Source organism: Mus caroli, chromosome X (genome assembly GCF_900094665.2).
Source record: "Mus caroli chromosome X, CAROLI_EIJ_v1.1, whole genome shotgun sequence".
Lineage (NCBI taxonomy): Eukaryota > Metazoa > Chordata > Mammalia > Rodentia > Muridae > Mus > Mus caroli.
The window spans coordinates 144,300,867-144,318,046 of NC_034589.1; the positions used below are offsets into that span (position 1 = coordinate 144,300,867).

At 37.8% G+C, this 17,180-nt stretch overlaps 1 protein-coding gene across 1 annotated transcript in view; it reads right to left on the reverse strand.

The window, feature by feature from the left end:
- Positions 1 to 7,665: 7,665 nt before the first annotated feature.
- Ptchd1 (patched domain containing 1) overlaps positions 7,666 to 17,180 on the reverse strand; it is a 54,085-nt gene continuing 44,570 nt past the window's right edge. Inside the window, exon 3 of the mRNA XM_021153790.1 lies at positions 7,666 to 13,115. Within this exon, the coding sequence (XP_021009449.1) occupies positions 11,461 to 13,115 (1,655 nt within the window). The 3' untranslated portion in view covers positions 7,666 to 11,460. The remainder of the gene's footprint in view (positions 13,116 to 17,180) is intronic.

Below are 17,180 nucleotides of genomic sequence, written 5' to 3' on the forward strand. Positions count from 1 at the left end.
AGTGGACAGCCTTGTCTAGTCCCTGATTTTAGTGGGATTGCTTCCAGCTTCTCATCATTTACTTTGATGTTGGCTACTGGTTTGCTGTAGATTGATTTTATCATGTTTATGTATTGGCCTTGAATTCCTGATCTTTCCAAGACTTTTATCATGAATGGGTGTTGGATCTTGTTCAATGCTTTTTCCGCATCTAACGAGATGATCATGTGGTTTTTATATAAACAAACTCAAAGACGAAAACCACTGATTTTTTTAAAAACTACTTTAAAAGATAAAAATATTGTACAAGTTGCCCTTTCTTGTTTTAGTCTCACCAGTATAAGTGCATGGTTTCTTCAGTCAAAGAGTTGTTGACCTGTATGAACAGTAGAAACATTTAGGCTTGTTGATGTACAGAAGACATTAGCCATCATGAAATAGGACACACACACACACCTCCTATCAAAATGATAATTTATTTCATTTTGTTCTGTTTTTTAAGACAGACTCTATCTACCTAACTCAGGCTAGCCTTGAACTCACAGGGATCCTCAGCCTACCTAATGCTGAAATTATAGGTATGTGCCACTATACCTAGGTAAAATGATAGGATTTTTTCATTTGTCATCTATCTATCTATCTATCTATCTATCTATCTATCTTGAATTTTCCTTGTTCTTGAGAATTTAGTACATGCATACAATATACAATCATATCCATCCCTACTTCTCCCCCCAGCTTCTCCCTATCGCTCAAATACCTATCCCCCAACATCTTGTAATTTCTTTTGTTAAGTCACTAATTAAAATTAGTGGTACCCATATATGCATGGATTTCAGGCATCCACTGGAACATTTTTAATCTTGTCAGTGATCACATCCTCAACAAAGAACCACTCTTCTCCCCAGTAGCTATCAACTGCCAATAACTAGTTCTTTAGTAAGGGGTCTATTAATGCTCCTTTCTAGAAAGTGTTTCCATTTCTTTTGAGAAATTCTTCTGGGAAAGTTTTCCATTAAATCTCATCTAAGCAAGTGTTGTCTGCCATAGATAAAAGTGGTGTGACTCACAGTTTGTCAACTTGGATGGGCAACTGCACTTATCTTTCTCAGAACTGATCAAGCTTAACTAATTATATTTTCTAATGTTTCAATATATTCCTAGTTAAAGAATAATTTATTGCTAGCAGAATCATCTATTTGCCTAGTAAAAAAAAAGCCAACTGGAAATTCAGCTTAACTGATGTTTCCAGAAAAAAAATAGGTAAGTTTTCTGAAATGTATAAATTGTTACTGTGTGAAATATGATCTTGTGGTGGCGCACGCCTTTAATCCCAGCACTCGGAAGGCAGAGGCAGGCGGATTTCTGAGTTCGAGGCCAGCCTGGTCTATAAAGTGAGTTCCAGGACAGCCAGGGCTATACAGAGAAACCTGTCTCGAAAAACAAAAAAAAAAAAAAAAAAAAAAAAAGAAATATGATCTTACTTAGATACAAGTTAAAAAGTCTGATCTAGTCCCAACAATTATAAAATAATATGCAATGTCAGGAGCAGTAAAAGAAGAAAGTTTTTATATTTACATAATTTTATGTCTGTGTTGGAAATCTTTTTAAGCATAACAAAATATTTGATATGGATTTTTCTGTATTTGTTATTAATCTGTTAAAATTGTATTTGGTTTTTGCTTGGTTTTTGAGAGTAAAATTAAAGTAGGGTTGTTAGGGAAGGGGAGAGGACTTGGAAGAACTTGGAAAACAGAAGAATATGATAAAAATATATGACAATTTAAACTTTGTTTTAAATGATAAAAATATAATAAAAATGTTTTGTTAGACAAAAATTAAATACATAATACTGATCAAGAAACATTTCACTTTTTGGCTATCTTGTTAATATTTACTGACAGATGTTTCTTTCAATGGTAAAAAACATAAAACAAAAAACTGTGTAGAGATAATTTTCTATAGCTTTGAAGCACTAGCACATTTAAATGAATTTCGTGAAATATGGATTAAAACTGGGCTGATATGTTTTTTGTTTGACCAATTATTAAGTAATTCAACTCATATATTTTATATTGGGGGATGGATCCAGAAGAGTGAATAAATTATAATATCAGAAACCATAAGATAAGAATCATCCTGTGTTCTGAGTAAGTTGTTGAAGAGGAATTATGGTTCACTAAATAATAAAGAAAATGCAGGGTCCTTTTAGTTCATTAAAAAGGTACAGGTTAATTTATTTTGTTTTATTTTATTGTATTACATTTTATTTTGATTCCTTGGGTACCTGTCTATTTTCTAAAGAGAAACTAATGGGTGTGAATTTGGATAGAAGAGTAAGTGGCAAGGTTCAGGAGAAAAGAGAGTGGAAACAATAATTAGAATATGATTTATGAAAAAATATTTTCAAAAAACCCCCCACAAAATGTAAAACTATAGATTGAGACTTCAATGTCTTTAAATTTTTCAATTTAAGTTTTGTTGCTCATTTATTTATTTTGTGTTGGAGGAGCACATGTACTGTGATATATGTATGAAGGTCAGAGGGAAACTTTATGGAGTTGATCATCTCATTACACTATGTGTGTTCTGAGTATCAGATTTAGTTCTTCAGTTTTGTGAGCAACACCTTCATCCATTGAGCTGTCTTGCCTGTCTGACCCTTCTATCTATCCTGTAGGGAAACCTAAAATTTTCACTTCTTTTAGCTCCCATAATCTGTCATTTCCTACAGATCTAGTTGACTTCAGCTTCCCAGTCCTTGCTTTTTTCCCTACAACATGTAAAATTTTAGTAGAGACAGGAGGTTCTCTGTGAGCTCCAGGCCAGTCTGGTCTTCAGAGCTAGTTTCAGGATAGCTATGGCTACACAAAGAACCCTGACCCAAACTCCTACTCCTATTCCAAAATTAAGGAAATAAAAATGCTAAGGCACACCTATGGGGCAGTGGGTGTGGGAGAAAGAGGGGAAATGGGAGAAAACCTATGTCCAGCCAGAGTTCAGGTGCTCTGGGTGGGCAGACACAGAAGGAATGCCACACGCTTTCCATGCAGCCGTGTGTGTGTGTGTGTGTGTGTGTGTGTGTGTGTGTGTGTGAGAGAGAGAGAGAGAGAGAGAGAGAGAGAGAGAGAGAGAGAGAGAGAGAGAGAAAGTGTCTGGCTATATGAAGCCATGGACCCCAGTTCGGCGGGTGTTGGACAAGGGGCAGTCCTAGGTAGCAGGTTCTCAGACTCAGGCATTCCAGACACTGCTGGACACTGCAGGGGAAGGAGAGAAAGTAGAAAGAGAGAGGCTGACCATGGCCACGTGGAGAGAGGGGAGAAGGGAGAGAGAGAAGGAGGGCTAGAGATGAGAGTAAGAAAGGTGAAAGCTTTAAAAAAGTGAGGAGGGGCCAAGCAGCTCCTTTTATAGTGGGCTGGGCTCTCAGGTAACTGTGGGGTGGAGTCTAGCCAAAATGCCAGAAGCTTGGGACATTGTCTGTTTGACTTATAGTCACAGAATTATGAAGTTGGAGGCTCTGTGTTGTCAGGCACCTGACTCTGGGAACGTGGCTCACTTTTCTGACTCTTGTTGAGTTCTCTACTGGGTCGCTGGAGCAAGCCTCATTCAACCAAAATAGGCTGCCTATCACATGCCCTCCCTCATTTTAAGTCTATAACTCAAGAAGCTCAAGTAGGAAGATTGCTGTGAGTTTTGGATTATTCTAAACTGCATAGTACAGGTGTATTTCAAAATATTGTCTGTGTATGTGTTTTGTGAGGAAGGTACCCTCTTAAAGTCAGGGACCCTCTTAATGTCCACTTTCCCAGCTGTGTGTAAGTTAGTTAGAATTTTCTACACATAGATAACTTCATTGAATGTGTGGTGTTTCTTTTAAACAAAATTTCCAACTTCAGTCTTTATATTTATTCCATTTTGTATATTTTTGAGAGTTTTATACATAAATTTGCTATATTTGAATGATTTATACTCATCTTTCCCCCATCACAACTCCTTTTAGGTCTTCTTGAGACCCTTCCTTCTTAAAACACACACACACACACACACACACACACACACACACACACACAATCTTCTGTGCTTAATTATTGTTTCCCATTTGTGTGTGTGCTTAAGGCCTGCCAGTTAGGAGTAAGTGACCCAAAACAAAACTGGTTCATCCTCCCTCTGCTGCCATTTACTGCCTTTAACTCTTTATCTAGGGGATGTGCCTTAAGAAATGTTCTTCCATTTATATTTGGAATGCCAGCTGGTATGGATTATGTAGTCTTATGCAGGGAACCATACTGAAAGTTCATGTGTGTAGTATCCCAGTCACGTCCAGAAGACTTGATCCTACAGCAGTTCTCCAGGTCACCAGGCTCTGACAATCTCTCCATGCTCTCTTTGATGATGCTCCCTGAGCTTTGTGTATAGAAGTTGTGTTATAGGCATCTAAGCGTTTTTTGTTTGTTTGTTTGTTTGTTTGTTTTTTGTTTTTGATTTTTAAAAAGGCTTCTATGGATTATGTCATCTTTTCTTGTGCTATATGACAGTCACCGACTTTTCCATCAAATTGATGATGTTATGGATGAATGGAAAATATTCATTCTTTTTCAAGACAATAAGTTGGCAAGATGGAGTGATCATGCCTTATGTCCTTATTTTATTTCCTGCCCCTTTTTCCTTTCTATGGACCACTAATCAGTGATTCTAGACAAAAATTCACAATTCTATAGCTAGGGAGAATTTTCTGCCATTTTGTGGCTCTGTCATGATTACTATTCATGACTTGGGATTTTTCATCAAATGCAGTTTTCAACCGTGGAACTATTCATTAGCAATTTTCAAATTACATGTTCATATTTCTTCTCTTTAAAGCATATTGTTTGGCTGATTTCAGATATGTTAATACATAGGGAGTACATAGAAGGTAAAAATATTGTTCAGTATGGTTTTCAATGTACAGTGGAAGCTCTTGGCCTATCTTCATAAAGCATAAAGGGCCACCTGCTAAGTTATTTTATACCCTCACATTTGCTAAAGATATTGTAAAAAGTAGTATGCAAATACATGTACATACGTACATTAAATGTGCACACATATGTATAGTCATGTATACTTAAATACTTTCTTTAAGTGTTATATACAAGTACATGTACTTCTGGGTAATATATGGTCATATGTATGTGTATATGTACCATGCCTGGCTGTGTGAACGTGGAACAGGGCCAAAGAGTTATTGTCAGTTTTGCCTAGTCATCTATAGTTTTGGGGGGCATCATGGAAGCATCGTGGCAATTAGTTTGGTACAGCAGGCAAAAACAATTTTAAAAAGCTCATTAATTGAAAGAGTATTTGAAAAAATGTGACAAACACATTTCAACAGAAAAATCAGGGACATTGTTTTGACAAAGAAATTTTGTTTTTCTCAGGAATGAGCCTGGAATGAGCTTGGGAAATGATCTGTTAGTCATTTTGGTTTGTAATAGGGCTCTTAGACAAAGCACTTTGTAGATCCCAACAACTATATAGCCCTGGGGATTCATATTTAGATGCTACAAAGTAGGACTAATATTCTTTCACCTCAGAAGTATTACCTTACAATGGCTTGGCAAAGGGTGATGTAAGTGGCTGAGATGGTTTTTTTTAGAGATTTATGTTCACAGAAAGTAAACCTCTGATTCTTTTAACCTTACCTTAGGTAAACACAGAAAGATCCCAGATGCCAATATTTGGAAGCATTATTACCTCCTTAGAGAAAAGATGATTGCGTTCTTTTTTTAATGTTTTGATTAATTTTTTACCAGCTATTTTCTTTATTTACATTTCAAATGTTATCCCCTTTCCTGGTTTCCCCTCTGAAAACCACCTATCCCACCCCCACTGCCCCTGCTCACCAACCCACCCACTTCCACTTCCCTGTCTTGGCATTTGCCTACACTGGGGCATTGAGCCTTCACAGGACCAAGGTCTTCTCCTCCAATTGATGTCCAACAAGGCCATCCTCTGCCACATATGCTGCTGGATCCCATATACAGTCACCAAACCCAGACACTATTGTGGGTGCCAACAAGACCTAGCTGATAGGAGACTGATATAGCTGTCTCCTGAGAGGCTCTGCCAGTGCCTGACAAATACAGAGGCAGATGCTCTCAGCCATCCATTGGACTGAGCACAGGGTCCCAAATGGAGGACCTAAATAAAGAACCCAAGGAGTTGAAGGAGTTTGTAGCCCCATATGAGGAACAACAATATGAACCAACCAGTACCCCCAGAGGTCCCAGATATTGAGAAGTTCTTGACTGGCCATTAGCCAAAATGAGGACACCAGCCTCACACTCCCACTGATGTCTTTATCACTTTAGGGCAGTTCAGTGGGTCATGGAGAATTCTTAGAATCTGATGGCAATTATGAATCCCTTCTTTAGTAAATTGTACATGCTGAATATACATATGTTTTTATGTATGTAATTTGATTTTAGGGAAGTCAAGAGTTCTTCCCTTTCCTACTTCATTAGTGGTCCCTGTGTTGAGAACCAATTATTTAGATACCTGGTATTTGGCAGTAAAGTAGAAGAATGGAAAATAAACTGAAGCTAGAAACTATATTTCAATTATAGTCCTGTATCAGCTTCCAACTATTCCAAATCTGTGAATATCTTAGTTCTCTACATTTCAGTTTTTTCATGTATATAGGCTTTCTTTGTATTTTGAAAAGAAACCTCTGTTCTCTATCAAGCAGGCTTCTTGGAAGCCTTGTGGTGCTAATTTTATTCTAACTCAAAACTCTATGTGGAGGCTACAGCTCTCTGGCATCTCATTTCCTTTTCCTTGCATGGCATATTCACAAGATATCAAAGAGGACTTCAAATAGATCACCTGGGCAAAGGGACAGGGCACATGAGAGGCAGGCTTCGGAGAACATACTGATGCTGCCTGTTCAGGTGAGCTTATTCTAGTTCATATGCTTCCCTCTTTGTTTTCTCCTGGACTGGCATGGAACAAAAATAAACAGTTGTAGCCTCCACAGGGAGGGACTGGGCCATGTGTTGGCCCTAGCATTATCAGTTTTTGTTTGTTTTGGCCAGTGTAGTACCAATATAATATTTTCCTTTGCATTTCACATGCTTGTAAAAGAATAGGAATTTTATTTTCTAACACCCGGTGCTTTTTATTTACCACAAACTTAAAAGCAAATATTCCCAAAGGAATGTTCAAGTGTCATCAGACAAACCAGAAATAAACAGGAAGGGGTGATGCTCTCCAGATTCCCACCAAATATCTATATCCTATTTTAAGGTTTGTAGTCCAACCCCAACATCCAGGTTTGTACCTTCTTTATACTTGTCCCACCACATGGTAATCCAGACTATTTTAAATGTGATCTCATAAAATCATGAATAATTAGCCTTCCATTGTATTCTTATATAGATTTCATCTGAAGACTATATATACTTTTAAAGTTTATATCCTGAGCCCTACTTCTATAGGGTAAAGTTGGCAAATTAAAGATAATAATGTGTGGAGATCTCTCTTTCTTGGCCCAAATGTTTCCCTAATACCATCTAAATTCTCCCAGCCAACCCACAGCATCACTCAAACTTAAGTTTCCAAGGCAAGATCATGCTTTCTCTGATTTGTTTTTGTGTGTGTTCCCAGTCTTTAGAACAATATATGGGTAATATTGGGCACTCAAAATTGGCTGAATTTAAAGATATTTACTGTTTTTTATCCCCACTGTACAGATGAAGAAACAGAGATACACAGAGGTCAAACACTGGTACAAGCTGCAGGGAATCTTTAATAGGATCCAAAGGAATAAAGCCATTATGAAGAGGGTACCATTTGTGTCCAAGAGGCATTGCCTCATACCATACCACACCCCGAAGGTGGCTCTTCATTTGACCTGTTCTCATGAGGGACACAGCCAAGGTCTGTTGCTGGGGTTGGAGGAAGGTAGTGTCATAGTCTTAGAATGCCACAGACAATTGGGAAGTGATTATTTAAAATAAACAGTTTCTCAAAGGTCTTTTTAGAGCAGTAGATTTCATGAATAACAGCGGCCATGGAGGAGACCTCTAATTATTTCACTTCTGACTGAAAATATAGAGGTGAGACTGAGAGCAGAGGCAGAAGCCACATGAACAAAACCCACAAACTAAATGAAAGCAAAATGAAGACAACCCCTTCCCCAATAAAAATTAAACCCAGCCAACCAATTAATCAAACAAGCAAAAATGAACCTAGCCCAAAACAAACACACAAACACACACACACAAAGAGTTATTATTAGCAGGAACAATGGACAGAGATTTTCATGAAGGTTTGTTTTACATTTTCTCTGGAACAAAATGTACTTTTAGCCTGTGTATCCCTCATGGTCCTTGTTGGAACATTACTGCATGTAAGAATAACAAAATCCAATTTCCATTATTGTTTTCTTTTTTGTAAACACCAATTCCCTTGTGAATTTACATCTTCTGCTGGATTCTACCAAAGGAGAGAATATTATTCCTCTTACCTTGGCTTTTCTTATCTTCGTTCAGAAGGCCCAAACATCACAGTAGTTTAGTTGACCAGGAAAAATATTTTGATGATGGAACATTTTCTTTGGTAAATGGACACCAAACACTAACTTAAAACCAACCAAATATGTTTCTTTGGTAAAGTGAACATTAATGTCTTGGTTGGAATTAATTAAAAGAAAAAATAATTTGCTGAGATCATTCCTTCCCTTTTAGCAATTTAAAAAGGGAAATTTTATGAAGACTTAAAATTTTTTGAGCTATTTCTACAGTGTCATCTCCATGGTGAAGTTAGACTGATGCTGTCAGATCACTATTAATAATCAATAATAAATATGAACAAATACATAATAATTGCTCAACAATAAATAACTTTTGGCATGCAGTCCTCCAATAGAAAAATTCATTTTACAGTCAGAATTTCATAAACCTTAATTTCAAGTGCTGAAAAGAGAAGGTGACAAGTTTGGAGAATGTGACAAGTTTGAAAATACCCTCCATTTAAAAATACAACATCTCAAGATACACTGAGACTCAATCAAGTTGGAAAACTACTAAGTGTCATAAAACAAAGTTCCACAGTAAGTCATTCTGGTTGACCAAATTGATGATTAAATTCTCAACAAAATCCATTTAATTGGTGCATGTGTTGGGTCAGTTTTGTGAATTCACTAAGCTGAGATGTTTCACATGGCTGACACTAAATCAATGGCAGGTTTAGAACACACTGTTCAGAAAACAGTTTAGCAGCATATAATTTAAGAATAAAGCCAATCCCTTCTTCAGTTGTTTTTTAATAAATAATATCCTGGTTGCAGGACCATAAGAGAGAGAACTGATTGAACATCTAGTATGCAAACTTGCCATTTTGTGAAGAATATACTTGTCTTTAGATTTAAAACTCCTCCTCTTCTTGTTCCGTGAACAAAGACATTACTATGACTGCTTAATGTGTCTGCAGGGGAGACTGAGAAATTAGAATATTTGTTAGAACTTTTTGGACAAAAGCACATGAGAGCAAAAGCACAGATTATCACTTGCTGTGATTACATCACAATCATTTGGCCATTTTTGCTGTTTAGAAGGATAATAGCCAAACTTAATCCAAAGTGTTTTTATTCCAGACATTAAAGACATATGTTTGTTCCATAGCCAATGAAGCCTTATGTTCCCACCTTATGTATGAACTTTAAGGGGTAGTAGCTACCTACAGGAAAATATACAATTGTCCTGCTGTGTCTTCAGCATGTTGAAATGATGGAACTCCTATAGTAGTGTAACCTGGGTCAGTTTCATTTTTCAAGGTCTGTTTCACCCATTGTGGAGAATGAGGAAGTAGTATAATATGTCTGCTAAAGTCCTGAAAGGTAATATGCCTTTTGGAAATGCTTACCACTATAGGTGACTAAAGAAGCTACATCTTTAAAAAGGAAAGACATTGTAGCAGTTTGCCTCAAATGTAACCCAGGATTTGGCTTAATTTTTATGGATTTAAAGAAATACAGGGGTCTGAGGGCAGCACACATACCCCCCCTTCAGATCAAACTGTCATTGTTTAGATCGATGAATCATTGCCCTTGTAGATACAACTGTTCAACTGTATAAATATCTGGGCATGTTAATGTACAGAGAGCCTTATAATGAAGTAGAGAGATAGCAAAAAGGCATTTTAGGGGAGGGGCGGTACAGCCAGTTTAGCAGGGAAGTTTGGCTGCTGTTATGGATTGATTTATACTGGTGATTATTCCTATCCAGGAAATTCCACCTATTTTTCCTTTGAGCCCTTTATCTCCAAGCACTTTTATAAAGTTTCTCATTGCCAAGTCTTAGTCTTATCAAAGGTTTTCCTTTTCTCTACTAAGTCAAGTAGAACTCATCACATAGCTAAAATAATAATAATAAAAAAAATTTCTGGCACTTGTTGGCCAATAACCATTTTGGTGTTTATTTCCTTTTCCTCATATATGTGGGCAGATGTTATTTTGGGACAGATGTTGTTTCTGGGCATCCATGCGAAAGTGCATGTAGGGCCAAACCACAAACATCTGTACCAGCTGGCTTTTCTTTTTTGGTAATATAGAAATACTCTGTATGTTCAAATAGATACCTGCTTTTCTTCCAACATGCCAGATATTTCAGCTTGACTCTGTGGCTTTGTACCCTCAGAGGTTCCTGCCAAGGGCTATAACTAATAAAGTAGACCCTTTTCATGACAGGTAACAAGATATTCTGAAATTGAATTGCCCCAGTTCTGTAATGCTGGAGCTGTCATGGATTTCTGGGTGCATTAACTAAACCATACAGGTGTTAAAATGTGCATCAGTGGAGGAATATGACAAGTTCATTCAAGAAAAAATAAACTTGGCTCACCTAAGAGAATTTGGGGGTGACACTCAATTTCAATTTGTGGATGATATTCAGTCTATCACATCTGCTTTAAAAGTTCTGGCTTCCTCTTGCTGATCAGAACTTTCACAGAATCTCCTTGAGTGTTGAGGTGCTAGATGAAACAATGAAGACCTCAAATGACAGAACCTATGTAGAGGTACTTCTCGATAGAAGTTTAGAAAACCTTGTTGTTTGAACAATGCTTAAACCTATATTTGTCATAACAGCTGACCTTGCAATCAGTTGCATCTTATTACAATATCAGTAATATGTGCAATGTAGGTAAAATAGGATCAGGTTTATTAATAAGCATTCCTTTGCTTGATCTTTCTTAAAATACTACGTGTCATGTTTGTGTGTGTGTGTGTGTGTGTGTGTGTGTGTGTGTGTAAGTAAATTATCATAGAAACCCTTTTGCTTTAAAAATTTTAAAGATGCCACACCCATTATCCTCACCTTTTGCCTTTTTCCCATGTCTGTTTCTTATTTTTTTTTTAACAGAACAACTTTGACTTTAATTATTTCAGCAACATAAGCCTTTTGTTCTTGGTAAGACCTGGGGTGAAAATATATGAAGCAGACACTATCACACTGTGGTTATTTGGTCAACCACTCGAGTACTATCAATATCTACCATTTCTACACACTCAATTTCCTCCCGGTTTTCAGGATTTTTCTTCTCTTTCCTTTTTTTCTTAGAGGGTGGCAGGAAAGTAAGTATCACAGGTAAAATGGCAAAGCAGTGAAAGAAGGTGACAAATGCTATTAAAAACAAGCACCTGAACAGTGTACAGGTCAGATTTGAAGGCACAGCTGCAAGAGGAAATAGACCAACAATATAACAGAGGTAACTCTGTAAAATAGCTACCCCATGCACTTCCAGGGCATTTTTAACCCATTTAGTTCTTGTAAAATCCTTGCCTAGAACAAATGTGGATAACAGTGGAGCACAGTTGTCAATTGTGTAGTTAATTCCATAAATTAAGCATAGCACAGAAATGCAATCCAGTTCGACTTTCCATAATGTCATGAAGCCTATTACTCCAAACTCCACAGACACAACTGTGAGAGTGATCCAGACATTGATCAGCGAATCTGCTACCAGGAATGCCGAGAAGAAGAGCAGGAACAAAGCACTGATGCAGGAGTTGTGCAGGGGGGCTCCCAGAGAGGAGGCATATCGATCCATGTACACAAAAGACGGATTAAAGACAATGAACTTCACCTTGGAGGTGACTGAAAGCCTCCTCAGAGTCTCCAAGAGATCATAAAGTTCTTCTCTATTTGTTTCCATAGTCTTGGCCACCAAAAACATTCTAGAGGCCACTACATCAACCTCATCATTGTACTTTTTAGAGAAGATGATGTCCTCTTGAAAATGTGAAAATTGAGGAGCTTTCAGGAAGGAATTCCTCAACATGTCTGTGAAATTTTTCTTAGGCAAGTCAGTGGACACATTGAGTTTCCGAAGATAATTTAAATAGCTTTCAAACCAGGATATCCGCACAAAACCCTTAGTGTACTCTAGAACATCTTCTTGGACACTAGAGTTCCAATATTCTATGGACTCATATATGTAAAACCCAATAACAGGACTGTAGTTGTTAAAGTACTTTTGGTGGGCAGTAGTGTACTCAATGGTTTGTGTTGCAGTTGCTACGATGTTACTAAGGTCTGACCCTTCACTGACCTGCAGATAGCCCATTAAGGCAAAGGAAATATAAATAAGGTAAAAGAGGACTACAAAAGGCTTGACATAGGTGTTGGTTATCCAGTCACAGTAATAGCGTTTGAGGAAACATACCAATAAGTGACTCTCATAGGTGTTTGCTTCCTCACCTTCAGCTGTTTCCTCACTGAATCTAGCCGTCAGAAGAAACCTATACCATGCTGGCTTCTCCTGTAATACATCAGGCTTTGGAACTTTTCTACAGAATATACTATGCTGGTAATTATTTTCTATGTAGCCAGTGAACACAAGGCTGGAACCATAAAATGAGAGTACATAGAGGTAGTTGAAGAGGATTGCAATACAGGAGTTGCAGCAGAAAATCCTGGCTGCCTCAATGTTCGTGAAAGGGCTGGCCCCGATGCCGAAGGTGACCAAGTACATGGCAGTGGTGAGAGAGAAGGAGAGCATGGAGTCTGCATAGACTTCTGCAGTTCGCTCTTTAACATGTTGGTCCTCTCTGGTTTTCCTCCACGAGGATAACATTTCAAAAGTCCCGTATAATCCATGACCTGGAAAGGCAGGAAAGAAAAAAAAAAAAAGACAAGGGCAAAAGTTTTAAGGACCTAATCTTTATAATGAGGGGTATCAATTTGATCATGGGGACCAAATGGATCTTTTTTTTTTATTTAAACAATTTTTATTAGATATTTTGTTCATTTACAATTTAAATGCTATCCCCAAAGTCCCTTATACCCTCCTCCTGCCCTGCTCCCCAACCCACCCACTCCTGCTTCCTGGCCCTGGCATTCCCTTGTATTGGGGCATGGATCTTAGTAAATATAGCCAACTTCTGTGGTAGCAAGTTGAGAAATGCCAGGGTTTTGTTTTTGTTTTTGTTTGTTGTTGGTTTTTGCTGTTGGAAAGTAGACCTGTGTTTTGGACAATCATTAGTGTTCATGGATAGTCTATTTGAGGATAGCTAGAGAAGCATGAATCTTCACAGTCCCTACTAGCTTGAGAAAGCTGAGTGAACATTTGAGAGCAGAAATCTGAGTACATCTGGGCCTACGCCCTTTAAAAGTTATAAACATCAATAGTTTGGGTTGTTGGTACAATTTGGCTCTAGCGAATATTGAAGATACTGATCATTTTGTTTTATATTCCCACAGGTATGATGGGAGGGGTAGGCACAGAGGAATGCAATGGGCAGAGTATTCTCAATCAATATTGATGCCTTCTGTTTATATTGATCAAGTAGACCTGCAACATTTGTTGAAGATGCTTTATTTTTTCCATTGTATGATTTTGGCTTCATTGTCAAAAATTGAGTGTCAGCACCCTTCCCAGGGACTGCTGTGTCTGGTCTCAGTGAGAGAGGATGCTCTTAGTCTTGCTGTGACTTGATGTGTGCCAGGGCATGTTGGTACCCATGTGTAGATTCTCCTTCTTTCAGGATAAGGGGAGAGAGGATGGGGAGAAGGATATGTGAAGTGGGATTTGGAGGAGAGGAGGGAGGGGCTGCCATCAGGATGTAAAGTAAATAAATAAATCCTATATACAACAACAACAACAACAATAACAAAATTGGTCAAGTAGAGGGCTTCAGTGATAAAGAGACTCTATGTTTAGAGTATTAATAGAAAACGAAATCAAAGACTCTCTTTACTTCACTAAACATAAGAACTTGAAACAATAAATCTGACAAACAGAGGAAATCAACATAAGTAGGAACAAGTTTGAGTGTAGAATAAAACAAGAAAAATATAGAACCGACAAACAAGATTAATGTGAACCCTCATTGCTATTGCTAAAAATGACAATCAGATTCAAGGTTTATGGCTTGCATTTGTCTTTGGCTTGCATTTGTCTTTAGAAATTTATTTCACCAGTCCTAGTTCTTTACAGACAACTTATCAAGTATACAGTGACTCTGCCAACTTCTTGATACTATTTGTCAGTGGCTACTGTGGGAGAAGACCAAATTAGGAACTTTTCTTAACTGCTTAGGGCTCTTGGCACCCTGTTTAGTATTCCAACAACATTGGGGTAACATAGTGCAGTGGCTGCCCAAGTTGTAACTGCATTCCACTTCTTGGAAATTTGAGCATGCCTTCTGTTGGAATGAGACACTTCCTTGCCGCACATCCCTAAGCTACTCTACCATTGAAAACCCCATCAAAATGACCCATTGTGACTTTGATAATCTGTCTTGAGTTGGCATTTCGATTAGAAGATCTAATTGTCTGCTTCTACACCTTTGCAAATCCAGTCCCATTATACTGTACTCTGGTATGATAGTCTTGTTTTGAAAAAAAAAAAAAGCAATTTAAAATATCCAGCCACATATAATGTGAGTGGAGTGAGTCACCATTATTTTCTATGCGAAATAACTGGGCATATGTCTGACCTTGCACCCAGGCTGATATTTGTATCCTTCTTGTCCTGAGCTCATACCTGACTACCCATTAAAAAGTAATAATACAGGCCTGTTTCCTCAGAGGGATTTGTCATTCATCTTAATTTATTAGACATCATTTTACAGCTACTTTTAGAGGTCAGGGCAAGACTGTAGATTTGATTACTAGTACCATGGCCTCTATTAAACTGGAGCACCTAAATTCCCCAGTATGAAGTAAAAAGGGTATTTGTTGACTGGTATTCTGCAGGTAATTATGTTTTAGGCAGTTAACAGTGCTCAGTCTCAAGAGGAAAAACTAGTTATTAAATCTGTTTCCAATTTTCTCTGGATGGACAGACCAACCTTTGATTAAAAGTAAACCAATCTTTGTCAATGAGTAAGAAGACTAATACTGCTAAAACATCAGTGCCCTTGGGAAATAATACTGACCATTTAATCTGGGAACATGAAGAACAATAAAACTTTGGAAGTAAATGCAATTGAAGAGGTTGCTGAAAAGTCCAAATAGTTTTGAGAGTATTTACTTGTTGGAAAAAATACCTTAAAACAAGACATTAATATTGAGTATTTAAGTATGGTAAGATCATACAGCAGAATTAGTTAATCCTAAAGTAGGATTTTAGCTAAAATTAAACGTAAAATTGAATATAGAATTAAATATAAATTAAAAATATAATTAGTGTGATATTTTATAGTGGTATTATTTGACACTGATACTTTCTGCACAATATAATAGGACTCCATAATCTTAGGAGCTGAATGAGAAAAACACTTGAATTAACAGAGCAAAAGGGTAATAAGGTTCCAGTATGAAAATAATCACACTCAGGGAAAGATGAAAATATATTGTTAGCTTGTCTCCAGTTCTGTTGCTGTCACTTAAAAGCCCATTGTATATAGTTTGATCTTTTTTATTGAGTTCTGAGTCTTTTTGCATGTTTTTGGTTCAAAGGGCATTTCCAAAGAGAATTTGAATTTTGTTTTCAGGGGCTCTTGGAAACATCCCCTCCTTTTCCCTCCCTCCCCTGGCTTCTCCTTTTTCCCTTCTACACCTTAGTCAGTCAAGGGAGAAATGAGTGCCAAGAGAGTTATTGGTGCCTCTTAGGGATTTGTTAGCAGCCTGGAGTACCTGCCTGGCACTAGTCTCAGGTTACAGCTGCATGTTTATGCTTAAGAGGTTGCCTCCTATTATCTTAAAGGAAAAATAAATTGTGGAAACCCTGTTTCCTGGCTTGGACTCAAGAAGAAATACACTCTAAGAGCCCATAAACGCCCCACCCCCAAATTCGTTCTCTGTCTAGAATTACTGTCGAATTTTCTTCAGTTTTGGCCTATAAAGGTATAGTTTTAATTGCAAACTGCTTTGGGACAATGGTGTATGAAAGCAGCTTCCCTTATTGGGGGGAAACTGGGACAGAAAATGGGGTTGCCTGAAGAGTAATTAGGATCATTTCAGCACACAGTAACATCTTTTTGTTTCCATGCCAGCCAGCCCTGGCTTTATCTTTTCCTGCTACTCTAGAATCTTGGAAAGTTAGACTCCCAGTCCCACCTCACCCGCGGGTGGGGGTGGGGGAGAAGTCGGGGAGGCAGGGTGGGTGTCACTTCTTTAGCTCTCTTATCTTAGGAACTGGAGTACAACAGGCAGGACTTGGAGGCCAAATCTTAAGAGGGAGTAGTCTAATGTACTGCCTGTAGACTGAAGAAATTTTTTTCCCTGAGTTTTGAATATTATTTTCCTCATTAAAAAAAGAGGTAATTTCAAAGTATTGTTGTTTGCTTTGTGTTTAGTTTAAATAATTATTTGGAGCTGGAAAGATAGTTAGTTGGAGAGGGTGCCTACCAGCAAGTATGATGACCCAATTTCAGTCCCTAAGACTTAGGTAGAGAGAACTGACTGACACAAGTCATTTTCAGACTTCAACATGCTTTCTATAGCTGCCTTGGTAGGATATAAACAACCGTGAAGGCTTTGGCTATATCCCAGAAAAGAGTTCTGGTGGATGTGAGATTTAATTTGTGAGTATGCCTCAAAGTCACCTGGAAGGTAGGTGTGTGTGTGTTTGTGTGTGTGTGTGTGTGTGTGTGTGTGAGAGAGAGAGACAAATACATGTGATATTAAGCCTCTGAAGTAAGAGTTCTATAGAAACAACTCTGGCAGCAAAGTTCACTTGGATAACCATTAAAATGCTATCTAAACATGGCGTTTGTAGTA